Consider the following 27,756-nt stretch of genomic DNA (forward strand, 5'->3'; position numbering starts at 1 on the left):
CTTGGCATTCTTTCAAGGGAAATTTCATTTCAACAATAAAATAAAAAAAAATTACTTTTTACCATAGCTTTCTTGAATCATCCTAAACAACTGAAATCCTGAGTAAACTTAAAAAACAAAGGAACTATGTTGCACCTACACCTTGATATTTGCCATCAACTTCGAGATTGACTCAATACTTACTAAAAGGGGGGGGAGGGGATTTTACAAGGAAAGAAAACGGAGTATGTTTATTCTAGGGTAGTCGTCACATGTAAACAGTTAAAGAGAGAGAAGCCATATAAAAATCAGGAGAATTTTATATAAATATTATATATACTTGCAATAAAGTTTGACAGCCTTTTAAGTCGTCTACAGTACAGTAATACCTTGAGATACGAGTGTCCCAACATACGAGAAATTTGAGATACGAGGAGAGTTCCGAGCAAATTTTTGTCCTGAGATACGAGAAAATACTTGAGATACGAGGTAGTTCCCTATGCGGCCGCCAGGTGGCCGAGTGTGCGAGAGGCTGCTCACCAGGACAGCATCGCTCGGTCTTTCCCGTCGGATCTCCGGCGCGTAAAGTTATTTCCAAGCATCGGCCGTAGTGTTTGCTTTTTTTACGTGTTTTTTGTGTTAATCAGTGCAGAATTAATTAAATTAGCAATGGGTCCAAAGCAAGCGAGAGCAAACAAGGGTAGTGAAAAGAAAACGCGTTTGATGATAATGGAGATGAAGCTTGAAATAATTGAAAAACATGAGAGTGGCGTAAGAGTGACCGAGCTAGCGCGCCAATATGAGAGAAGTACATCAACTATATGTAACATCCTCAAGCAGAAGGATGCTATAAAGAGCACCAAGCCTTCCAAAGGAGTAACTATCCTTTCCAAGCTGTGTAGTGATATTCATGACAAGATGGAGAGGCTTCTTTTATTATGGATAAAGGAGAAACAGTTGGCGGGAGATAGCGTGACCGAGACGATCATGTGTGAAAAGGCCAGCAGAATCTATGATGACTTGAAAGGGAAGCAAGCAGCCGAGAGAGGGGAGACTTCAACGCCAGCAGAAACCTTCAAAGCCAGTCGTGGCTGGCTGGATAATTTAAAAAAACGGACTGGGATACAATCGGTTGTGAGGGATGGGGAAGACGCAAGTTCGGGCTTGAAAGCCGCGGCAGACTTCGTCACAACCTTTGCCTCGGTTATCGCCCGACATGGCTTCATCCCCCAACAAGTCTTCAACCGCGATGAAACTGGCCTTTTTTAGAAGATGCCCAGGAGGACTTTCATCACGGCAGAGGAGAAGAGACTACCGGGCCATAAACCCATGAAGGACCGGTTAACTCTAGCTTTGTGTGCCAATGCCAGTGGTGACTGTAAGGTCAAACCACTGCTGGTGTACCACTCGGAAAACCCACGTGCTTTCAAGAGCCAAAGGATCTTGAAAGAAAAATTGCAAGTGATGCTAAGGCTTGGGTTACCCAGCATTTTTTCACAGAATGGGTTAATCTTTGCTTTGGCCCAGCAGTCAAAAAATATTTGGTGGAGAAAAACCTGCCAATGAAATGTCTCCTGGTCCTCAACAATGCCCCTGTCACCATCCTGGTCTCAAAGAGGACATTCTTGAGGAGTTCAGGTTCATCAAGGTCCTTTATCTCCCGCCCAACACCACGCCACCCCTACAGCCCATGGACCAACAAGTTATTTCTAACTTCAAAAAACCGTACACGAAGCATTTATTCCAGAAATCCTTCGATGTCACAGACAACACCAATCTCACCCTTCGTGAATTTAGGAAGGAACATTTCAATATTGTCCATCACTTAAAAATTATTGATGATGCATGGCAGGGTGTCACAAGACGAACTCTTCATTCAGCATGGGAGAAATTGTGGCCAGCTTCCGTCGCTGAGAGGGACTTTGAAGGGTTCGATACGACAGACCCTGATGACCCCGAACCTATTGTGATGGATAAAATCGTGTCTCTTGGAAATTCCATGGGTCTGGAGGTAGACGAGGTAGACGTGAACAACCTTGTTGAGGAGCATCAGGAAGGGCTCACGACACAGGAATTGATAAGAGCTCCAACATTCGGAGGTGTTGCAGGAACTCAGTAGGGAGGAGGATGTGGAAGACGAGGGCTGCCTTTTTTCGGGAGAAATCAAAGACATGTTAGCGAAGTGGCAGGAGTTTTCGAATTTTATGGGAAAGAGGCATCCGGATAAGTTGGCGAGTGGTCGTGCGTTAGCCTATTGTGACAACACTTGCGTGCATCATTTTTGCAACATTTTGAAGGGGAGACAAAAGCAAACATCCCTAGATAGGTTCCTTTTAAAAAGCCAGTCAAAAAGTGCAGGTGAAAGTGAGGCATAAAGAGCCAAGCAGGAAGCAGAAAAGTAAAAAAATTAAAATTAAAACAAAATTAGAATTAAGATTAGTGTAACGCATGAATAACATTAAATTTTCAAGTGTGTGTACAGTAAGCTAATTTCATTTAAGTTAAATTTAAAGTTGCTAATTTCATTTAAGTTAAATTCAAAGTTAAGGTTATGTTACGTAGTGCTACAAAAGTGTTGCGTAGCGAACGTGTTGCCGTCAAGTCTCTTTTCTCCCCGTCCTCTCTCCCTCCTCCTCCTCCGCACACACCGCCGTTAGCCGCTACCGTCTGTCTCGAACGTAAGAACTCCATAATAATGTTACATTTCATTGAGCATCATAACCAGTTCATAGGTATTTGTTATTTCTGGGTCGACCTGTGTCGCCCGGTGAAAAGGTTCTTCTTGTCACTTTTCTGATATAAATAACATCCAAATATACCAGAGAAAGTTAAAGCATGGAATGCAGAGGTTACTACCCTTGCGCGAGCACCCCTAAGGGCGTCGTGTATAAAGAAAGGGCGTGTGAAAACCACTATTCACAGGTCGTCTTCCATTTAGAGTAATCCTTCGTCAATATAAGTGGGGTGAGCCGACACAGCGATCCTAACCATACCAAGCTGAACCACCCTACCGACGCCAGACACCAGCGCCATCTGACATCCTTCTTTTTGGACTCGTGTTGCGACGCTACCCTTTTGCCTGTGCTGTGTTTTCTGGCTCGTTTTGGACCTTTTTTTCATCATGGCTGAAGCTCTCCTTCCTCCTGCACCAATGTTAAGTAACCTAGATTGTTTTGGCAATATCAGTGACTTGGCATTCACGCCTTAACTTGCGGTTTTGCGTGTTTTGTTAGTGCAGTCTGTGGCTGAGCAGCCATTACTGCGTCCTCAACGCTTTGTTTACTTCATGCATTGTTTACATCGCATTCGGGTATTTTATTTTACTCATGTTCAGGTTCTATCTAGTTTATTTATTTTCATTAGGGGTTTAGTGTTACGGCCTCAACCCTGGAACCTACTTGTTATGATTATTTTGCTTTTTACATGTCGCTTCCAAGTCCGATTTTTGTGGCTTTAGCGAAGAATAGCGTTCGGCCATTATTGTTTTGGTATTTTTTCGTGACAGTATTCTTTACTTCCATTGTTATATTTTTTATGGATTCCTTTTACACGGCCGCCTTCGTCTCTTCTTCGCTGACCCCTTTTCTGAGTCCTTTGTACTACAACGGACATGTCTAATTTTACATGTGTTTTTAATATTATTTGGGTTTGTGTTTTTTACTAGGTCGAGTTTAGTAACCCTAACGAGAGAGAGAGGCTGGAGTTTCCCCCCCGCTTTTCGGGTTTTTTATTCAATATTACTTGTATGGAATTAGTTTTCCTCCTCCGGAAGAGGCTGGTTTCTCCCCCTCTTTCGTCTCACTTTATTTCTTTTATTACTTTATTATTATTGCTGTGTTCGTGGGTTACTTTACCTCAATCTAGTTAGTCTAGTGCTTAGTTATTTTAGTGTTACGGACCTGTCGTGTTAGAGTCAGCCCCTATCCTAGGTTAGGTCTCCCTTGGCCTGCTCTCGAGCCACCATTCATGTTCCCCCTCCCCCTCCCCCTGTCCCTCCCTTCCCCTGCTTCGGCCTGGGGATATAAGAGACTGGACGTTATTACGTTTTACCACCGGAGCTCCGCCATGGTCCTCCGTTAGCATACGTGGGAGCAGGGAACACGTTTTAACTTTCTTACCTACTATTTGTACCTCCAGTGCTTTCCCGACGACTGGGAGCTTCTCCCCTCGTTGATCCCTCAGCACTTCTCCGGGCTTCGACTCCGTTATTTTCTATTTCATGACAACCCCTATTTGGTCATTCTCAATTACATACCTATTACTCCGGTGATTCCTCGACGGCTGGGAACCTCCCCTCGTCCGGTTTCCCGATTTTTTGACAGTTCCCCTGTTGACTCCGGTATCTCTGTCATACGATTTACCGGAGATACAAATTTATCCGTGTGGCCGCTTCATTTTCTCCCGTAGTCACCGGACCTCCGGCGTACTACGGAGTTGATTCATGTTAATTTATTGTTTTTTGCACTAGAATTTGTTTATTATTATCATTATTTTGTTAGTCATCCCGTCCCGGACCTCCGGTACTCGACGGAATAAAATTCGAACCCTATTACACAACATTCTAGGTAGTGCATCCGTTCCTTTTTGGCCTTTAGCTACATCTAGTTTTATGCATGCCAAATATTTACTTACATACCTTCCCTTAGGTTAGTTAAGTCTACTCACAGGAGACAGTGTACTTATAATAATCTTTATTCTACAGAAAGTCCACAGCGCCTTCAAAGGCTGCCCTGCAACTTTCGCAGATCCGGTGGGCCATGACGTCTGCCGATCCCATGCCCACTGTGCGATCTCCTTCGCCCTGGAGGTAGGCCAGTCACCCTATATGGTGTGGTTCCCGGAGTCCTGCTCACTCTGTTTCGAGCTGTCCTCTATCCTCCTAAATGACCAGGCTGATGAGGACTCCTTAAAGATGGCTAAGGCTAGTCTCCAGACGTGGGTCTCGGGCTTTGGACGGAACGCCCCTCAAGGCTGCCCTTATCTGTTAGATGGAGATATGGCCTCCCGTCTTTTCCCCGGATCTCCGTTGGCGGCTGTGGACAGAGAGGTCGCTACTCCCGTCATGGAGGCCATTCGGGCCGCGATGACTCCGGCCCCAGAAGAACAGCAGTTGTCGGGGAGCGTGGCTTCGTTAGACATCCATCTTGAACCGATGGATGAGCAGGTTAGTGGTGTAGAGGATTTGGCAGGCTCTTTTCTCTCTCCTACTCCTTCATCTATCTCTTCTTTCCTAGGCTTTGATAAGCCCCCAGCTTCACCTTGGGAAGGATCCCTATCGGTCCGACCTAAGGTCAAGCCTCTCAAGAAAACATCCAAACCTAAATCATTAAAATCAGCCCCGTCTCCATCCTTGTCCCCGGTCCCTGGACCTTCCACTTCCGCTGACCCAGTATTAGCTGCCAAGGCTCCTCCTCCTTCTAAAGGACAGAGGAGTAAGTCCGCCAGAACTAAGTCGTCAGCTCCAGATGGTCAGTCTGACTTGTTCACAGACACGCTGTTGTCTAAGGTCAGGGAAGTGGTGGATGAAAGGATGGAACAGAAATCCTCCTCTGACTCACAGTCAGTATTGGCTTTAGTGGCGGAGCAACTAAAGCCCCTCAAGGACATGATTGCGGGCCTGCTCCACTCCGGACCTCAAGCAGCTCCGGCTGCAATCCCTGACGCCTCAAAGCTTCCGCCGTTCGACAAGAACAACCCTTGGCGGTTCGCTCAACATGCTCCATACTTAGATGGTACTCTGACCATAGAAGGACTGGGTACTCGTCCACTATCGGACCTGGAGTTTTATCCAGAAGACCTCCAGTTTCCTTTTAATGGGTTTGTGCGCCTGACGGAGAATGCTCTCGTCAGGATGGATAAAGTACCGAAGGAGACAGTCATCTTTCCGAAGGAACAAGCCCAAGCTGTCTGGGCTCGTACCCTATCGGACTGGGGCTGTTCCAATTCTAAGCTAACTCCTCATAAGGGTTCGTATACCATTTTTACGACCCCCCAGGACATCCCTTCTCCTCTTGCCGATAAGGTAGCAGAATTAACGATTCAGGCTGCTACAGAGGACCTTCCCATGCCAACCCTTGAAGAGACGGATTCTACATCTCTCCTTATGCCGGCTTCTAGAGAATTTTGGCGGGATGCTCCGTCAACCTTCACGGTCGGCAAACTGGATCCGGAGTGTGCTTCCTCCCTCTTTTCGGAAAGGCTTCCAAAACTTCCAGATCACTTGTTGAAAACGGAGTCTGATGCGAGATCTAGGCTAGCTAGGTCCATCAACTCTCTTACATCTGCGAAGTTGGTATCCTCCCTCTACAAGGAGGAACAGATTTTCAGGGTTCTGGCGAAAGGTCTCTTACAGACTTTCCAGATAGACCTTCACGATTTTTGGACGGCAAGGAAAAACTGCAGAAAACATGTCCTGGCAGAGGCGTCTATTAGGCACGAGCCCAATAGACTTATTAGATCTTCCTGTTGGGGTAAAAACCTGTTCCCCAAGGAGGAAGTGGATAAAGTACTCCAAGAAGTTGCTAGAGCTAACCAGAACCTGCAGGTTAGGTGGGGTCTCTCGTCCAAATGCAAGTTTGACCCTATTATGAGACAACAACACCCAAAGAAGAAGCAGAGATTTTATTCTCCTTACAAATCTGTTCGTGGTCAGCATCGGCAGTCCCCTATCCCTCCACAGACCTCAACTCCCTCAACATCAAAGACAACTCCGCCTCAGCAGTTTATGAATGTTCCTGCACCTCAAGGTGGACACTCTTCCGCCATGGCTACATGGATGGCCTCTCCAGCTTTCAATCAAGCTTACGAAGCCTCCGGGACCTTTCGAGGATATCCTAGACAGCCCGGTGGCAACAGAGGTAGAAGTCAGTTCCGTCAGCGTGGCGGAGCCAGAGGTGCAAGAGGAGGTAAGGGGTTCAAACCAACCCACCATCAGTGAGACAGATCGGGTAGGAGGGAGGCTATACCGGTTTCGAGACCAATGGACCTTCAGTCCTTGGGCCCACAGTATAGTCTCCAAAGGTCTAGGCTGGAAGTGGTCACAGAGGTCTCCACCTCCGCCAGTGAACTTTTTTCAGACTCCCACTCCAGTTCTGGAAGATTACACCAAAGATCTCCTCAAGAAGAATGCAATAAAGAGGGTACGAAAACTAAAATTCCAAGGACGCCTGGTCACAGTTCCAAAGAAGAATTCTCCCACTTTGAGAGTAGTTCTGGACCTGTCCAAACTGAATTCTTACATTCTTTGCAACAGGTTCCGTATGCTGACTGTCTCTCAGGTACGGACCTTACTTCCCCGTGGGGCCGTCACCACCTACATATATCTTACAAACGCCTATTATCATGTTCTGGTAGCGAGAAACTTCTCCCCCTCCCTACCTAGGCTTCCGGCTAGGCAGAAAGTCATATGCGTTCAAAGTGATGCCCTTCGGCCTCAACATTGCTCCCAGAATATTTACAAAACTCGGGGAGACAATATTAGAACAACTCCGGAACCAAGGAATAATGTTGGTAGCTTATTTGGACGATTGGCTCATTTGGGCGAAAACAGTTCAGGAATGCCACGCAGCGACATCCAAAGTGATCCGGTTCCTGCAAAGCCTGGGCTTTCAGGTAAACCTAAAGAAATCCCGCCTACAACCAGCAAGTCAGTTCGAATGGCTGGGTATTCACTGGGACCTAACAGATCACAAACTATCTCTCCCTTCCAAGAAGGTCAAAGAGATAGCATCAGCGACAAAATGGTTTATCAAAAACAAACAGATAACAAGGCGATCTTTACAGAGAATCCTCGGCCTACTCCAATTTGCCTCAGTAACAGACGTCCTCCTAAAGGCCAAGCTCAAAGACATCAACCGAGTTTGGAGGAAGAGAGCAACAATACATCTAAGAGACGAAGTCTCAACGATCCCCTCGGTACTAATAAAGAGACTCCGGCCATGGTCAAACCCAGAGAATCTAGCCAAGTCAGTTCCTCTGCAGTTCCCCCCTACCCAAGTGACGATTCACACAGACGCGTCACTCAGTGGTTGGGGGGGCTACTCTCAACACCAAATGTTTCAGGGATCCTGGTCCCTCATTATGAAACAATTTCACATAAATGTGTTGGAAGCCATGGCAGTGTTCCTAACCTTGAAACGGTTATCCCACCACAAGACAAGTCACGTGAGAATAGTCTCGGACAACTCAGTAGTAGTCCACTGTATAAACAGGGGGGGATCGAAATCACCCAAATTGAATCAGATCCTGGTAATGATTTTCACCTTGGCAGCAAAAAGGAATTGGTTCCTGTCAGCCAGCAGTAAAAAACGTTATAGCGGACGCCCTATCCAGGACCAAACCACTGGAATCAGAATGGTCTCTAGACATGAACTCATTCCGGTGGATATCCAGACTGGTTCCAGGTCTCCAGGTAGAGTTACTTGCAACAAACTTCAATCATAAACTCCCTTGCTACATAGCCCCCAACCTGGACCCTCAGGCCTTTGCCATGGACGCATTAACCCTAGACTGGAACCTTTGGCAGAAGATTCATCTGTTCCCTCCAGTGAATCTTCTGATGAAAGTGTTACACAAACTTCGCTCCTTCAAAAGAACAATAGCAATGGTAACTCCCAACTGGCCCAAAAGCAACTGGTTTCCGCTCCTACTAGAGCTGAAACCCCGCCCCTTACGGATTCCACACCCCAAGTTGACACAAATAGTCCAAACTCAGACTCTGTCTGCTTCCTCAAGAATAGCGCAAACCCTAACTTTGTGGATTTCATGAAATTTGCAGCCCATAGAGATGCAAATATCGATCCGGACAATGTCCTCTTCATTGAATTGGACAAAATGGACTCAACGCTTAGGCAATATGATTCGGCTGTTAAGAAACTAGCGGAATTCTTAAAGAATTCAGACGTTGTTCAAATGACCCCTAACTTGGCCATTTCGTTTTTCAGGTCTGTTTGAAAAAGGCCTAGCCGCTAGTACTATCACTACGATTAAGTCAGCCCTGAAAAAGATTTTTCAGGTGGGCTTCAATAATAACTTAGCAGATTCTTATTTTTCATCCATTCCTAAAGCCTGTGCTAGGCTTAGACCTTCTATCCGTCCACAAAAGGTCTCATAGTTTCTAAATGATATTTTGAAATTGGCATCAGACACCAATAACGAATCCTGCTCATACATTTCGCTTCTTAGAAAGACCCTATTTCTTACAGCCATGGCCTCAGGTGCCAGAATTTCAGAATTAGCAGCTCTCTCCCGTAATCCTGAAAACCTAGATTTCCTACCATCAGGAGAAGTACTACTCTCCCCGGATAGAACTTTCCTAGCTAAAAATGAAGACCCTCAAAATAGATGGTCTCCTTGGAAGATTATCTCTCTTCCACATGATGCTTCTCTATGTCCAGTAGTGAATCTTAGGCCCTTTTTAGCTAGATCTGTCATACGCTCATCCGGTCCCTTGTTCGTCAGGGAACAAGGAGGTACTATCTCCATTCAAGGTATTAGACAGCAAATACTTTACTTCATCAAGCAAGCTAACCCGGAATCTTTCCCCCATGCACATGATATCCGAGCAGTAGCCACCTCAAGTAATTATTTTCAAAACATAAACTTTGATGAGCTTAAAAAGTATACAGGTTGGAAATCTCCTATGGTCTTTAAATGCCACTATTTAAAGAACTTACAGGCCCTAAAATTTTCTACTATTGCAGCTGGGAGTGTCATCTCCCCAGAATAACCTTTTCTCTTTCTTCCATTCCGTCCAACTCTCTTCTCCCTCCTACCTGCCACTCTCACCACGATGCCTCTCACCTCGGTGGATTGGGTTAGCTTCCCTAGTATCTGCTGTAAATGTCATTTGTACGATGTTCATTCTTTTGTTGTTTTGTTTATGAAATGTATATAGTCTTACTCTTAAGTATTCATGCCTAATTTTTACCAATTTGATACTTAGCTTTTTTTGGAATTTGATTATGTTGTATTACTTTACTTCATTTCATTTAGTAAACTTGATGTTTTTAATTCCCCTTTTGATATTGATACTTATGGGCTTGGAAGGCATTCTCTTGTATATTTTCACCGGGCGACACAGGTCGACCCAGAAAAGGGATTTTGACGAAGGAAAAATCTATTTCTGGGGAGAGACCTGTGTCGCCTGGTGAAACCCTTCCCTGTTTTTCCCTTCCCTTTCCTTTCCAAGCAATTATTAGTCATACAGAAGGATGTCAGATGGCGCTGGTGTCAGGCGTCGGTAGGGTGGTTCAGGTTGGTATGGTTAGGACCGCTGTGTCGGCTCACCCCACTTATATTGACGAAGGATTACTCTAAATGGAAGACGACCTGTGAATAGGGGTTTTCACATGCCCTGTCTTTATACACGACGCCCTTAGGGGTGCTCGCGCGAGGGTAGTAACCTCTGCATTCCATGCTTTAACTTTCTCTGGTATATTTTTCCTTTGTCAAAATCCCTTTTTGTTAGCGTAGAATGTTGATTACAACAATTAAAAACATGTTTTTCCACTGTAATATACTGTTTTTAGGATTTTTTTCAGAGGGTGGGAACGGATTAATTTTTTTCTAGTTATTTTACATGGGAAAAATTCATCTGAGATACGAGCAAATTGACATATGAGCTCGGTCCCGGAACGGATTAAACTCGTATCTCAAGGTATAACTGTGTATGATTAGCAATGAATTCCTACCAGTGACCTCTATATCGTACAGTACCTTGGACTGGACATAACCTGATGCCTAGTGAGTAGTAAGCCAATCATGTGGCTGCTATGTAGTACAAAGTTGAGACAGTGCACTGACAACCAGTTTGAATTTGGTCATAGATGCAGTGTGTAAATGAGCCTTAAATAATCTGATTTTCAAAGCTCATGGAGAGTATTCTTTATTCCACCAGAATATATCAAGTGACTTTCTTTTTTCAAGGTAAATGTTATCAAATGTTTCCCACTGGGAACCTAGGCTCACTTGATACATTTTATTCATTAGGACAGTTGAGATATGGTGGAATTATGGATACCGTAAACAAACTTGGGTCATATGGCCAAGCATTGGGGCTGAGAAAGCCATTCACCACTGCAGTACAACTGGGATAAAGCCCTGCTGTTGCACCATAAAGTAAAAGTTAAAGAGGTTGGACACCAAGAGACAACAGACAAGGAAGAAGTCTATGAAAAGGGTATACATTATGTTAAAATGTGGGTGTAGCAGGGACCAAATGAAGAATGCAAAGATCCTAAAGTAATGTCTACAGTGCACCTCATACACTACATAATTTGTTCAAGAAGTACTGTATACTGTAATTATTGTGCCGAGTAGTCTTTTTCTGCTACATGACCAGTACCCTTCTTGAAAAAATTCCAGACAAGTTAGTGGACCCGTTCTGTGTGCCTATAGGTCAACTTGACTCCCATCTAATATGTAAACCATTGGTTACCACTCGTGTAATACCGCTGGCAAGTCAAGTGTAGAGGCCGGAAAAAATGCATTGTTAGAATAACACGAGTACTGTGGAAATAACTAGTCAATATCGGGATTTTTCCAAACAAAACCTCTTGAAAGTAGCATGCCTTAATAGAAGTTTATACCTTCTCACAACTGCACTTCTTGAGAAAGCAAAATAATAAACTAAAGATATCCCTGACTGTTAGTTTCCCTTCTCCTTAGTACTGTATGTCCTTGGCATTCTTTTAATTAAAACTATGGCAGTCTTTGTTTTTCCTTTTTAATCCTTATTTTTAATTAAATCTTCAACTCTAATTAAATTCATATCATAAGATCTAGCAATACAAATTAATTATTTTGCAAAATAAGCAAAGAGGAACATTTGTAAGAGAAATGCCGTTTAAAGCAGAATCTAAGCAAATGACAAAAAGGAAACCTGAAGTACTGAATCATGAAATGGCCGCTGGAACAAATGGGACAAAGTATATAAAAGAAACAGCACAGTACACCAAATTTGAAGAAGGAAATTCAGAAATCACTTGAATACAGAAAGAAAGTAATGTGGGCCTTGTTAGAGAAATCTGGATTAGGATGATATAGGAGTACCAGAATTAAAAAGCAATTTGGTAAATGCAAAAATGAACCAGCCATTGATGTGGTCAAATTATAAAAATAAAAATCATAATGTGGTGTATATACAAGTGTGGATGTACTGCAATATGAAAAATATTGTTATGTAAAATATTGTGTAGCAAATATTTCTATCCATACTATGAAAATATTTTAGGCTTGACAAGAAGAGTTAAGAAAATTAATAATCAACAATAGTGGAGTTGGGTTCACAACATGAAAGTGAAAGGGAATTTTTTGGAGGAAAATATAGAAATGCAATGTATAAACAAAGATGTATCATGGATTTATAGATCTTGAGAAAATCTGTAACAATACAGTACTGTACTATGGCCAATGGAGGGTATTAAATTAGAAAGACTCAATTGATCTGTAGATGTTCTTTATCACCCTACAGAATCTAGGGTGAAGACAGTAGCAGATATATCACCAGAATTGAAAAAAGATGTTAGGGCCTATCTATAGACAAATACAGAGTCTATTGTTTACTATAGTCAAAAGCTAGTTCCCCTTATAGGTTATTGGCTATCCGAGTATTGTAGAGATGCCATACATAACATTCAATCCCAATACTGTACTGGCAAATTTCTCTGAACTTTAATAAATTTTAAATTTGAATTTCTAGCTGACCATATTCCATAACACTGACACTCAGTATTGAACACTTTAAGCTTCCATGACCAGGCACTTTCAAACTTGTTTTTAGTTTCCTTCCCACCAGAGAAAATTCATAACCCAAACATTCTTAAAATATAGGTGAAAAAAAGTGACTTTTATAAGCATCAGAGAGGTAGGTTGATAAATACAAATAATAGAACATTCACTTTTCTATAACAAGTAAACATAACAGATAACTCTATTCACAACCATATTTTTCCTCAAATCAAGACAAAATTTTTTATATAAAACAAATCAATGGTACTACAGATAATCATAAATAAAAATATTCAGCTTTTGATATCTCAATCTGAAGTCTCAAACAAGACATTTAAAAGTATTCAAATTTAACAAACTGATACCTTTCACTGTCAAATTTCAAGTATAAAAGAAAGACTCTTCATTCAGTAGGGACACTGTTGCAGTGTTAACAAACAATAAATATATCACCCCCAAAATACTTATCTGATGAAGACTACTGTACAGTATTTCAAAACTAAATACCTTATAAAAAAAAAACTAGGGAAACATTCGAAACTTCAATACCTTGCAATGCACTGTACAGATTAAATACTGTATCCAATATTTATATCCAATGAACATCAGTGATTCAAACCATTAAGAATTTATTCTGAACGAGGTTTCTTACAAGACATTTGGACAGTAAGAATCTGAATAAGACGACTGCGGCTGCGGGTCGTGATTGTGCGGAACCACCAAAGTGATTCCTTCGACACTTAGCATGGCACGACCGCGACAGGTTTTCTTGGTACATCGCCACCAACTTGTTCGTCCACTAGGTTCCTCCCGACAAATCCTGTGCTTGTAGCCTTTGAAGTACAGAAGGTCTTTCCCTCTCTGAGACTTGACAAAAGCTCCACTCTGCTGAAGGAAAACGAGTATCAGGGTGGTTTCTACAGCTTAATTCTCTTCATGAAAGGTGCTAAGTGAGTGATCTTGCAAGGGCAAAGGGTGTTATGCTTAAGTACTTCTGCTTTGAGAAAACATCATTTTGATATGTCTCCCTTTTAAACAAGACTGTGAGCTTATATAGAAACATGATCATACAATTCCTCTGTAGAAAATATAATCTTTATATTCTTCAAACAAATCTCAATGATTTGTGAAACAATGACTATGTAAGTATGGGCACAGTCATTTTCCTTTCTGGACTATTAATTACATAGGGGGAGATGATTGATGCATATTTTGGCATGATTCACTGGTCATGAGAGCTGTGGGTGCACTTGTCATCATAGGGGAAGATCCAGGAACAACACCAGGGGTGTGTACAGTGCGCAAGTGTCGCGTTAGGTTACTGGATACATTAGCGCGGTACGAACAGAGAGGACATTGGTAAGGCTTTTCACCTGTATGAGTGACCATATGGCGTGTTAAAAGGAACTTTTTGTTCAGACCGTGAAATTCTCTACCACATTCCGGGCAAGTCAGGGGAGAACCCAATTCTGCTGAAGAAGCAGAGGCACTGCTACTACTCCCAGTCCCAAGAGCTGGATTGCTGCGCTGATTAAAATGTGTCTTCCCAGGGGCAGATGTAGAAGAAGAGCACCTCACCAGGGGACTACACCACGACAGCCTCTGAAAGACACAAAGGCAGCGTCACAACCCCTGGTATGGTTTACTCTTTCTCTACCTTACCAATAACATGAACATATGAGAGAGAGAGAGAGAGAGAGAGAGAGAGAGAGAGAGAGAGAGAGAGAGAGAGAGAGAGAGAGAGAGAGAGAGAGAGAGAGAGAAGAGAGAGAGAGAGAGAGAGAAAGAGAGAGAGAGAGAGAGAGAGAGAGAGAGAGAGAGAGAGAGAGAGAGAGAGAGATTCTTTATTTGATCAATCAATGTTCTTTAGGGAACTTGTTCTGTACATCTTTTTACAGTTAGGAAAATGTACAGTATATGTGATTAATGACAACTGTAGCTCTGTAAGACATACATTCATTACTATGAAATACTTGTGTACTCACAAAATTTTATAGAATCATAAAAAGATAGTTCCACTCCCTAGACTAATGAGAGAGAGAGAGAGAGAGAGAGAGAGAGAGAGAGAGAGAGAGAGAGAGAGAGAGAGAGAGAGAGAGAGAGAGAGAGAGAGAGAGTGTGTGTGTGTACTTGAACAGAAGGCCAAATACTAAAAAATGAAAACGTAAAAAAAAATCTTCAAAATATAAATTACTACGACAATCTCATAACTACAGTAGTTTCCAGGGTTTTACAAAGAAGTTCGTAAGGTAAAATTCTTTTACCTGTACACCTCATTGGCAAGCTCTACTTTAGCCATGGAAAGTGATACTGTAATGTGAAACCATGCTGATAATTCTTGCTTTTAATTTGTTATAATTGCATAAAACTGCAAAGTGGCATATCACTCTCTTAAAAGGTTACAGACAACCAATTGCAGGGTGACAAGCCCCATAAGTGTTTGATTCCATTAATGAATCCTTTCATCTGTTTAATATAATATACTTATGCTAGATTCAACATAAAGTAATATGTTATTTTGATAATAAAATAAATTTTTGAATATACTTACCCGGTGATTATAATAGCTGCAGCTCTGCTACTCGACAGAAAACTCTACGGAAAAAATCCGCCAGCGATCGCTATGCAGGTAGGGGGTGTACTTCAACAGCGCCATCTGTCGTCCAGATACCCAGTACTCATTGTAAACAAAGAACTCAATTTTCTCCTCGGTCCACTGCGTCTCTATTGGGGCGGAAGGGAGGGTCCTTTAATTTATAATCACCGGGTAAGTATATTCAAAAATTTATTTTATTATCAAAATAACATTTTTCAATATTTAACTTAGCCGGTGATTATAATAGCTGATTCACACCCAGGGGGGTGGGTAGAGACCAACAATATGTGTTTACATTATTATGAGCTAAGGATTTTTTATTTCATTTTAGAAGTTATCAAAATAACAAAAATAAAATAAATAGGTACCTGGTAAGGAAGTCGACTTGAACAATTACTCTGCCTTTTTAAGTACGTCTTCCTTACGGAGCCTCGCGATCCTCTTAGGATGCTGAGCAACTCCTAGGATCTGAAGTATGAAGGGTTGCAACCCATACCACAGGACCTCATCAAAACCTCTAATCTAGGCGCTTCTCAAGAAAAGAATTTGACCACCCGCCAAATCAACCAGGATGCGAAAGGCTTCTTAGCCTTCCGGACAACCCAAAAACAACAATAAAAAACATTTCAAGAGAAAGATTAAAACGGTTATGGAATAAGGGGATTGTAGTGGTTGAGCCCTCACCCACTACTGCACGAATGGTCCCAGAGTGTAGCAGTCCTCGTAAAGAGACTGGACATCCTTAAGATAAAAAGACGCGAACACTGACTTGCTTCTCCAATAGGTTGCGTCCATTATACTTCGCAGAGATCTATTTTGTTTAAAGGCCACTGAAGTTGCGACAGCTCTAACTTCATGTGTCCTTACCTTCAGCAAAGCTTGGTCTTCCTCACTCAGATGTGAATGAGCTTCTCGTATTAACAGTCTGATAAAATAGGATAAAGCATTCTTTGACAGAGGCAAAGATGGTTTCTTAACTGAACACCATAAAGCTTCTGACTGTCCTCGTAAAGGTTTAGTTCGTCTTAGATAGAACTTAAGAGCTCTCACAGGGCATAAGACTCTTTCTAGTTCATTTCCAACCATATTCGATAGGCTTGGAATATCGAACGATTTCGGCCAAGGACGAGAAGGTAGCTCGTTTTTGGCTAGAAAACCAAGTTGTAGAGAACATGTAGCCGTTTCAGATGAAAATCCGATGTTCCTGCTGAAGGCGTGAATCTCACTGACTCTTTTAGCTGTGGCTAAGCAAACCAGGAAAAGAGTCTTTAAGGTGAGATCTTTAAATGAGGCTGATTGCAGCGGCTCGAACCTTTCTGACATGAGGAATCTTAGTACCACGTCTAAATTCCAACCAGGTGTAGCCAAACGACGCTCCTTCGTGGTCTCAAAAGACTTAAGGAGGTCCTGTAGATCTTTATTGTTGGAAAGATCTAAGCCTCTGTGACGGAAGACTGATGCCAACATGCTTCTGTAACCCTTGATAGTGGGAGCTGAAAGAGATCGTTCTTTCCTCAGGTATAAAAGGAAGTCAGCTATTTGAGTTACAGAGGTACTGGTCGAGGATACAGATACTGACTTGCACCAGTTTCGGAAGACTTCCCACTTCGATTGGTAGACTCTAAGGGTGGATGTCCTCCTTGCTCTAGCAATCGCCCTGGCTGCCTCCTTCGAAAAGCCTCTAGCTCTCGAGAGTCTTTCGATAGTCTGAAGGCAGTCAGACGAAGAGCGTGGAGGCCTTGGTGTACCTTCTTTACCTGTGGCTGACGTAGAAGGTCCACCCTTAGAGGAAGCGTTCTGGGAACGTCCACTAGCCATCGAAGTACCTCGGTGAACCATTCTCTCACGGGCCAGAGGGGAGCAACTAACGTCAACCTTGTTCCTTCGTGAGAGGCGAACTTCTGCAGTACCTTGTTGACAATCTTGAATGGGGGGAATGCATATAGGTCTAGATGTGACCAATCTAGGAGAAAGGCATCTATATGAACTGCTGCTGGGTCCAGGATTGGTGAGCAATATATTGGGAGCCTCTTGGTCATCGAGGTTGCGAAGATATCTATGGTTGGCTGGCCCCATGTGGCCCAAAGTCTCTTGCACACATCCTTGTGTAGGGTCCATTCTGTTGGAATGATTTGTCCCTTTCGACTGAGGCAATCTGCCATGACATTCAAGTTGCCTTGGATGAACCTCGTTACTAGCGAAATGTTTTGACCTTTTGACCAGGTGAGGAGGTCCCTTGCGATCTCGTACAACGTCATAGAGTGGGTCCCTCCTTGCTTGGAGATGTACGCCAAAGCCGTGGTGTTGTCCGAGTTCACCTCCACCACTTTGCCTTGAAGGAGAGACTTGAAGCTTTTCAAGGCCAGATGAACTGCCAGTAGCTCCTTGCAGTTGATATGCATTGTCCTTTGACTCGAGTTCCAAGTTCCCGAGCATTCCCGACCGTCTAATGTCGCGCCCCAGCCTGTGTCCGATGCGTCCGAGAAGAGAACGTGGTTGGGAGTCTGAACAGCCAGGGGCAGACCCTCTCTGAGGCTGATACTGTCCTTCCACCAAGTCAGTGATGACTTCATCTTCTCGGAAATGGGGATCGAGACCGCTTCTAGCGTCTTGTCCTTTTTCCAGTAAACAGCTAGGTGATATTGAAGAGGACGGAGGTGTAGTCTTCCTAACGATACGAACTGTTCCAGGGATGATAGTGTCCCTATCAGACTCATCCACTGCCTGACTGAACATCGTTCCTTCTTCAGCATGTTCTGGATGCATAACTGGGCTTGGCTTGTTCTGGGGGCCGACGGAAAAGCCCGAAAAGCTAGACTGTGAATCTCCATCCCTAAATACACAATAGTTTGGGATGGGACCACTTGAGACTTTTCCATATTGACAAGGAGACCCAATTCCTTGGTCAGATCTAGAGTCCACTTTAGATCCTTCAGACAGCGACGACTGGAAGAAGCTCTTAGAAGCCAGTCGTCCAAATAGAGGGAGGCTCGGATGTCCGCTAAATGAAGGAATTTGGCTACATTCCTCATCAGCCTCGTAAACACAAGAGGAGCTGTGCTTAGGCCAAAGCACAGGGCTTGAAACTGGTAGACAACCTTTTCGTAAACAAATCTCAGAAAAGGTTGGGAGTCTGGGTGGATGGGGACGTGGAAGTAGGCGTCCCTTAGGTCTAAAGAGACCATCCAGTCTTCCCTTCTGACCGCTGCTAGAACGGACTTTGTGGTCTCCATGGAGAACGTCTGCTTTGTGACAAAGACATTCAGCGCACTGACGTCTAGCACCGGCCTCCACCCTCCTGTCTTCTTTGCCACTAAGAAGAGACGGTTGTAGAAGCCCGGGGTTTGATGGTCCAGGACTTTGACTACCGCTCCCTTTTCTAGTAAGAGAGACACCTCCTGTTTCAATGCTCGTCTCTTGTCTTCCTCTCTGTACCTGGGAGAGAGATCGATGGGAGACGTTGCTAGAGGGGGTTTTCGTACAAACGGGATCTTGTACCCCTCTCTGAGCAACTTCACAGATTGTGCATCTGCGCCTCTCTTCTCCCAGCTCTGCCAGAAGTTCTTGAGTCTGGCTCCCACTGCTGTCTGAAGAAGCTGGCAGTCAGACTCTGCCTTTAAAGGACTTAGTTCCTTTCTTCTTTCCACGTCTCCCTTCGGCACGAGCACCTCCTCTGCTGGAGGCTCTGCCACGAAAGGGCGGAATAAATCGGGACGCTGGAGTGTCCATCCTTGGTCTAGCTGACAAGGTAGGCAAAGGGGTGGCTTTGCGAGCAGAGGACGCAACCAGGTCATGAGTGTCCTTCTGTATCAAAGAAGCAGCAATCTCCTTAATCAAGTCCTCTGGAAAGAGGCACTTAGAAAGAGGAGCAAACAGAAGTTCGGATCTTTGACAAGGTGTCACTCCAGCTGACAGGAAAGAGCAAAGGTTCTCACGCTTCTTGAGGACTCCGGATACGAACGATGCAGCAAGCTCATTAGACCCGTCACGTATGGCCTTGTCCATGCAGGACATGATGAGCAAGGAAGTTTCCTTCTCTGTCGGAGAGATCTTCCTGCTTAGAGCTCCCAGACACCAGTCTAAAAAGTTGAAGACCTCGAAGGCTCTAAAAATCCCTTTCAAAAGGTGGTCTAGGTCCGAAGATGACCAACATATTTTCGAGCGTCTCATGGCTAGCCTGCGGGGAGAGTCTACAAGACTTGAGAAGTCGCCCTGGGCAGAGGCAGGAACTCCCAAGCCGAGAACTTCTCCCGTGGCATACCAGACGCTCGATCTAGAAGAGAGTCTAGCAGGGGGAAACGTAAAGGCTGTCTTCCCTAGACTCTTTTTGGACTGCATCCATTCTCCTATCACTCGTAAAGCTCTCTTGGACGAGCGTGCGAGGACGAGTCTAGTAAAGGCAGGCGAGGATGACGGCATACCTAAAACAAACTCTGACGGAGGAGATCGCGGAGCCACAGACACAAACTGGTCCGGAAACATCTCTTTGAACAGAGCTAAAACCTTTCTAAAGTCCAAAGAGGGTTGCGTGGACTTAGGCTCGTCAAGATCCGAATGTGGTTCATCAACGTGAGCAGCACCATCATCATCCGAAAGTCCATCATCCGAGTATTGAGGAGGAAGCGGTAATGGAGTAGGTAACGGCTGGAAAGCTGAGTTCGGTCGCACGGGTGCATGCGTGACTGAGCCGGACGCAACGTCATGGAACTGTTGCCCAGTCTGTGAGCTGGCAACAACCATAGCAGCGCGGGGACGCACAGCGTCTACTCCAGACTGTCTAGCCTGATGTGGGTGAGCAGTGGCAACCACACTGGGTTGCGGAGGTTGACGCACCGCGTCAAAACAAAACAACTCTGACGGTTGTTGTACCTCGCGAACGTCAACGGAAGGCTTCGTGCGTCGCTGAACGTCAACATGCGGCTGGCAGGGTACACTGGAACGCATGGGTAGCGGAACTCTCTCAACTGGAGTGCGCAAGAAGGTTGCCTCAGCGTCCACAGGACGCACAACCGAGTGGGTGGTTGGTTGTAGGCAAGAGGCTGTACTAGCTGGTGCAGCAGCAACCTTCTCCGCACGCAAGTCCTGCATAAGAGACGTTAATTGGGACTGCATGCTCTGCAGCAAAGACCACTTAGGGTCTGCAGGAGCAGGTGCGGCGACAGACGGTGTAACAGTCTGAGGCGGGTACCGCTTTGCCTCTCTTAGGAGGTGAGCAGTCATCGGAAGACTGCAGCGAGTCCGAACTGACCCAGTGGCTACAGCTGGGCCGTTGGACTTGCGCGGAAGGGACCGACTTGCGCTTTAACGGTCGTGAGACCTTGGTCCATGGTTTCTTGCGAGAAACCTCTTCCGCAAACGAGGTATAAATGGGCTCTCTCGTCTTTGTGTGGTAGGGGCGATCTTGGGTAGATACGCCCGAAACCACGGAGGGAACGTCTGTTCGCTGATTAGAGCCTCTCGAACCCATTGGTCGTACGACATTGCTTCTCCCCTGGACTTGGGAGCTTGCAAGAGGTCCCGGACTAGGAGGACGACAGGCACGAACAGACGAACCCTCAAGCGCAACACTATCCACAACACTATCACTCACTTTATCACTTCCCACTGCACTTTTACACTTCAGCTCCTTGACGTCCGCCATGAGCTGGTTACGGTCACTAGCCAGGGACTCAACTCTCTCACCCAGAGCTTGGATGGCACGCATCATATCAGCCATCGAAGGTTCCTGAGTGCCAGAAGGGGGATTAGGAGCAACCACTACAGGGGAAGGAATAGGTTGTGGGGCATGAGGAGAGGAAAATTCAACAGAACGAGAGGAACTTCTCCTGACTCTATCTCTCTCTAGCCTACGTGTATATTTCTGGAATTCGATAAAATCGAATTCCGAAAGCCCAACGCATTCCTCACATCGATCTTCCAATTGAGTGGTTTTATCCCGACAATTGGAACAAACAGTGTGAGGATCGATAGAGGCCTTCGGAAGACGCCTTGAACAGTCCCTAGCATTACACTTCCTGAATTTTGGGACTTGAGAAGGGTCAGCCATTTTGAATTGGTCAAAGGGGAATTCAAAAACTATCCAAAGTCATCAACAAATAATCCGTAATCAAAAAAAGAATGCAAGGATTTATTGAAGAGAAAGCCTGCACAGCGAAAGCTCAAAACTAGAATAGTGTACTTCACCAAATAGTTGTGAAAACAAATCCAGTTAGCAACAGCGAATTAGTAGGTCTTGCCGGTAGCACGACAGAGAGAAAATTGAGTTCTTTGTTTACAATGAGTACTGGGTATCTGGACGACAGATGGCGCTGTTGAAGTACACCCCCTACCTGCATAGCGATCGCTGGCGGATTTTTTCCGTAGAGTTTTCTGTCGAGCAGCAGAGCTGCAGCTATTATAATCACCGGCTAAGTTAAATATTGAAAAATCCATCTTTACATCAGTTCAGCATATGTCATTTAGCACTTCATGTTGCTTTCCTTAAAATATTTAATACACAAATTAAATCCAAGTTATGTTGATTTATCCAATTTGAAGTTGGTCTCTAAGCCATAAAATTGTTATTTTAAGTATTTTACTTCACATAGACACCTATTAATGTCAGTACAGTATCTGGTTTTTACGAAATACTGGCAGGTTTCCATTACATATTTCGTTCAATAAGTGTACAGGCAAATTATGAAGTTACTTTATGAGGTGAAAATCCAACCTACGTAGAAAACAGACATACATTGGGTCTACTAAAACCAATTAACAACTTAGAGTGAGGTACAGTACATTATTTCTGTAATTTCATCTTTCCCTTTTCAAATTTCAATTTTCCTCCCTGGCATGGTTTTATAGTCCCAGTACCATACATCAAGAAATACCGGTACCACAAAATTCTGGGGCAAATTTGACTGTAGTAAGAAAAAATCAAACCAGTCACTGACTACACTCATGACTTTTAAATGCATAATTACCTGTTCACTTCTCCTTAATACCTAGCGTCCTGATTTTAAACTTCCCTATATGGAAGAGAACTTGTCTAAAAAATAAATCACAAAACCACTCATTAAATAAATACATGTATGGTATTCAAGGTTAGTGCCAAGGCATTGAAGCAGACAACCTATCACTTTTATGATGAATGTCAAGAAATACTACAACAGTAAATATAGTTGGCATGAAATAGGATATGGTATATCAGAATATCTTGAGGATGACATCAATGGAGAGACAGATTAAATTGATTTTCAATCAAATCCTTATTACCTTCATTCCAAAGAATAGGAAGTACTGTACCTAACCTGTTGATGAAATTGGGGGAAGAGCATCCAAATGGGCTCATTCATTATCAATACACAGCAATAGACACCCCTTTTTAAAATTAATTTGGATCAGAAAGTACTGTATGAACAATCTTGAATCTTTTTAAAACAACCTATGCAAAGAGTGAACACCATCATTGGACACAATTTATCGTGGTTTGTATAATGTTTTGGGAGCACCACCTGGCCATCTCTCTTGCTTCTTTCCTGTTTGCATCAACAGTGAGAACCTTTGCAAATTACAGTCAGATAATACTGTAGAGCAGCTCTAGGCTCCTTTTAAATGATCCTCACATGGGCAGAAAACAAGCCAACTATGATCATCCTGTGATGACACATTCTTGTATTTTCTTCATCAAATAGGATTAAAATACAATTTTAGCCCATAGAGTTCAGTCACAGGTATGGCAAAAAATAAGGTTTTAATTTTAGTAACCCTTTACTGTAGTTTTAAAGATTTTAGAATGGCTTTTAATTATTGGCCTGAAAGGTATAACAGTTCGATTTTGCTGGGTTCCGGCACATGTAGGTGTGTCTGGAAATGAAGAGGCAGATTCACTGGCAAAAAAGTGCTGCTGTATCCCATTCTTTGTAATGATGTTTTTATCAGAAATTAAGAATTTTATTTATAACAATTGGCAACAGCATTGGGATAGTTTAACCAGAAATAAGATGAGAGAAATTGCTATAGTTATATCCCCTTTGAGAATGGGAGACTACTCTTTGTCGTTTCCGCATTGGTCACACTCGGATGGCACATGAGTTTCTGCTGGCTGGCCAACACCAATCATATTGCGATGACTGTTTGATACCCTTGACAGTGAGGCATCTGTTGACTGAATGCCCCACTTATAGCACAGAAAGAAATAGATATGTGTTTGAGGCTCGGGGTGAAGATGGCAGGTTCGTCCTTGCCAAGAACCTTGAACATGATGTGTCGTACAATGCTAGTGGCATTTCTAAATATTATCAGAAGCAGGTCTTCTTAATGCTATTTAACTTCTATAACATATTTACTTTTCTGGTTTTAATATAATATTCTTTTAATCTTTATTTATAATACAGTGAACCCTCGTTTATCACGGTTGATAGGTTCCAGACCCCGCCGCGATAGGTGAAAATCCGCGAAGTAGTGACATCATATTTACCTATTTATTTAACATGTATATTCGGACTTTTAAAACCTTCCCTTGTACGTAGTACTGTTAACAAACTACCCTTTAATGTACAGAACACTTAATGCATGTACTACAGCACCCTAAACTAAAACAGGCACAAATATTAAAGGCGATTTTATATCATGCGTTTCCTAAACACCTAAAAAGCACGATAAAAAATGACAACCAATGTTTTGTTTACGTTCATCTCTGATCATAATGAAGAAACAAACTCATTTAGTGTACACATATATGTATAGGTTAGTTTTTGCATCAATTATATTGATTATACAGTATGTTGATTTTGTTATTACCAATGTTTTACTTAATTTTTCTTAGGACTTCCAAATGAAATGTTTTTCTTTATGACGCCGCCTGAAACGACGGCGTCATAAAGTACTGTACGCTCAGTAAACAACCACGCTCAGAACAAAGAAGGCATTTAACGCGCATGATGAAAGTGATAAATAATGATACAGTACAGTATTTACAGTACAAAGCATTTACAAAATATGTTACCTTACAATATAATTTACCGTATCTATATAAAATCATACAGTACTGTACAGTACATATTGTACGTAGCAAAGCAGGAAAAAAATTTACGAGAGAGAGAGAGAGAGAGAGAGAGAGAGAGAGAGAGAGAGAGAGAGAGAGAGAGAGAGAGAGAGAGAGAGAGAGATTGTTTTACGTACGTACTGTAAATGTAAATTTTAAACAAAAAAATCAATTTACGAGAGAGAGAGAGAGAGAGAGAGAGAGAGAGAGAGAGAGAGAGAGAGAGAGAGAGAGAGAGAGAGAGAGAGAGATTGTTTTACGTACGTAAATGTAAATTTTAAACAAAAAAAAATATGATAGGTTACAACATGTAGACTTTTAAAACCTTCCCTTTAACTTAATGCATACAGTACTAAACTATAAAACAGGCACAAATATTAAAATGTTAGAATATTAAAGTAAAAAATAAAGATTGTTACTGTACTCACCACGAAAGAAGTTCAAGAAAAACTTGAATGATGATGGCGATGAATTTGCTGCACAGTAGAAATGATGATGATGAAGCTGATGATGTCTTCTACTGTGCAGCCAATGATGTATTTTACGTCTCTTCAGACGGAGGTGTCTTTTCCTGGGACACCTCTTCAACTTCTTCAATTTCTTCCGAAGGCGTAGTAGCAGGAGGAACTGGCTCTTTTTTGTGAGGCTGGAAGAACATTGTGATCGGAAGTTGTTGCCGCTGCTTCTTTTTTCGATCTAAGAGCATCCTGTAGGGAGTCATGATGTCATCGACCTTGTTGGAGAATTGCATAGACCGAACCATATCCTCGTCCCACTCTTGCAACATTTCTTTCACCTCCTTTATATGGTTGCAGACCTTGGCAAGCCGTTCTAGTGTTAAGCCCGTTTCTTCGACATTTTCTTGGGTCTCTTCCTGGGTTTCACTCTCTTCTTCGCTTGCTGATTTCGTCAGGTCTTCGAGGTCTGCGTCAGTTAGCGGCTGGGAATGGCAGTCCAACAACTCGTCGATGTCTTCAGTCGTCATGGCGCCAAACCCGTCACCTCCAATTATGGCAGCCAACTGCACAGATTTGCGTACTGCAGAGTGTTGGATTTCAGCAGGTGTAAATCCCTCGTCGTCGTAAACAATCTGGGGCCACAACTTCTTCCAGTTCGCATTCACAGTTGCAGGTTTCATCTCTTGAAGTGCCTTCTGAATATTCTTCAGGCACGTGGCTATGGTGTACTGCCGCCAGTACGCCTTCAAGTTAAAATCTTCATCCTCATCCTCTTGGGCAGCATCCACACACGCAACGAGGTCCACCAAGGTATTCTTCGTGTAGAGGGCCTTGAACGCCCTGATAACCCCCTGGTCCATCGGTTGAATTAATGACGTGGTGTTGGGTGGCAGGAACTCAACCTGAATGCCCTCACGCGACAGGTCAGTTGCGTGTCCACCAGCGTTATCCATAAGGAGAAGGATCTTGAATGGCAAGCCCTTCTCTACGAGATATTCATTGACTTGCGGGATGAAACACTGGTGGAACCAGTTGGAGGTCAGCATCTTTGTAATCCATGCTTTTGGATTATGCATCCAGTACACGGGAAGGAGATTCTTATTTTTATTTTTCAAAGCGCGAGGATTTTTCGACTTATAAATAAGCCCCGGCTTTAGCAAAAATCCAGCAGCATTGCCACACATCACGAGGGTAACGCGATCCTTGAATGCTTTAAAGCCAGAGGCTTTGGCTTCCTCTTTGAACAGGAAAGTTCGCGACGGCATTCTCTTCCAAAACAAGCCGGTCTCATCCATATTAAACACTTGTTCCGGCTTGTATCCACCTTCGGCGATAATATTCTTGAACGTCTGGTTCACGTAAGTTTCAGCAGCGGCAGTGTCAGCCGAAGCAGCCTCGCCATGCAGGGAAACGCTTTTCAAGGAGCGTTTCTGAAACTTCGCGAACCATCCTTTGCTGGCGGAAAAACGTTGTTTCTGAGGCTGGGAATCAGTGGATGTCCCTGGTTGAGGTTCATCTGCATCATCATCTTCTTCAGCATGGTTGCCGTCGTCGTCTTGAGGTTCCTTTGCAGCAAAATTCTCATACAAGCTCAAAGCCTTTGTTCGGATGGTGTTCGTATCCAAGGCTATGTTCTTCTTCCGGCAGTCGGCAATCCACACAGCTAAAGCACCTTCCATGCGTACGATCGTTTTATTACGCGTTGTAACGACTCGCTTCGCTGATCTGCTAAAGGTGATTGCAGCCATCTTTCTAATGTTCGCCTCGTCCTTCTTGATATAGCGAACAGTGGATTCGTTGATTCCAAAATGGCGCGCTGCGGCCGCGTAGCTTCTACCGTCTTTTAACAAATCGAGAAGCGTAACCTTCTCAGCAATCGTCATCATCCTTCGGTGGCGTTTAGGCTCACTACCAGCCTTAGTAGAAGCAGAATGCTTGGGAGGCATTGTACAGTAGGATTTAACAGAAAGTGCAACAAAAAGTTCAACTTAAAACAGTCGCACACAGCAGAGATTAAACTTCACAAACTTAAGAACGTCTACTCAGCGATACGGCGTAAGAGAAAGTGGCCGCGAACAGAGGCTGGAAGCTGGAGATGCGGGCAAAACACCAATCACAGGCTAGATAACAAAACTTGAGTTCTGATTTGTCATCTATCAGCGCTTGAACCAATCACAACCCGTCTTATATGATGCGTAGGTTACCAACTCAAAGTACAAGATACCCCGCGTATACTGTACATATAGTATTAATAATATGTTATTTTTATTAATAAAATAAATTTTTGAATATACTTACCCGGTGATTATATAAGCTGCAGCTCTGCTGCCCGACAGAAAAACTCTACGTTCAAAATACGCCAGCGATCGCTATGCAGGTAGGGGGTGTACATCAACAGCGCCATCTGTCGAGCAGGTACTCAAGTACTCCATGTAAACACAGAACCAATTTTCTCCTCGGTCCACTGGGTCTCTATTGGGGAGGAAGGGAGGGTCCTTTAATATATAATCACCGGGTAAGTATATTCAAAAATTTATTTTATTAATAAAAATAACATTTTTCAATATTAAACTTAGCCGGTGATTATATAAGCTGATTCACACCCAGGGGGGTGGGTAGAGACCAGCATTACTTGTTTACATTATTATGAGCTAAGTATTTTGTATTTCATTTTAGCAGTTATTCAAAATAACAAACATAAAATAAATAAGTACCTGGTAAGGAAGTCGACTTGAACAATTACTCTGCCTTTTTAAGTACGTCTTCCTTACTGAGCCTCGCGATTCTCTTAGGATGCTGAGCGACTCCTATGAGCTGAAGTATCAAGGGTTGCTACCCATACTAAAGGACCTCATCAAAACCTCTAATCTAGGCGCTTCTCAAGAAAAGAATTTGACCACCCGCCAAATCAACCAGGATGCGAAAGGCTTCTTAGCCTTCCGGACAACCCAAAAAACAACAATAAAAAA

General features: G+C 43.4%; 1 protein-coding gene across 26 annotated transcripts in view; it reads right to left on the reverse strand.

Moving 5' to 3' along the window:
• The window catches only part of LOC137648632 (protein tramtrack, alpha isoform-like), a 363,704-nt gene that overhangs the window by 226,581 nt on the left and 109,367 nt on the right, over window positions 1–27,756 (reverse strand). Inside the window, exon 5 of one of the 26 annotated variants that reach the window (XM_068381614.1) lies at window positions 12,867–13,593. The exons of 24 other annotated variants lie outside the window; for them this stretch is intronic. In XM_068381614.1, coding sequence (XP_068237715.1) covers window positions 13,357–13,593 — 237 coding nt within the window. In that variant the 3' untranslated portion in view covers window positions 12,867–13,356. Of the gene's footprint in view, window positions 1–12,866; window positions 13,594–13,625; window positions 14,311–27,756 lie in introns of those variants that run through there. One more of the 26 variants, XM_068381585.1, reaches the window with a different exon arrangement.

Source organism: Palaemon carinicauda, chromosome 10 (assembly GCF_036898095.1).
Source record: "Palaemon carinicauda isolate YSFRI2023 chromosome 10, ASM3689809v2, whole genome shotgun sequence".
In the NCBI taxonomy this organism is placed as follows: Eukaryota; Metazoa; Arthropoda; class Malacostraca; order Decapoda; family Palaemonidae; genus Palaemon; species Palaemon carinicauda.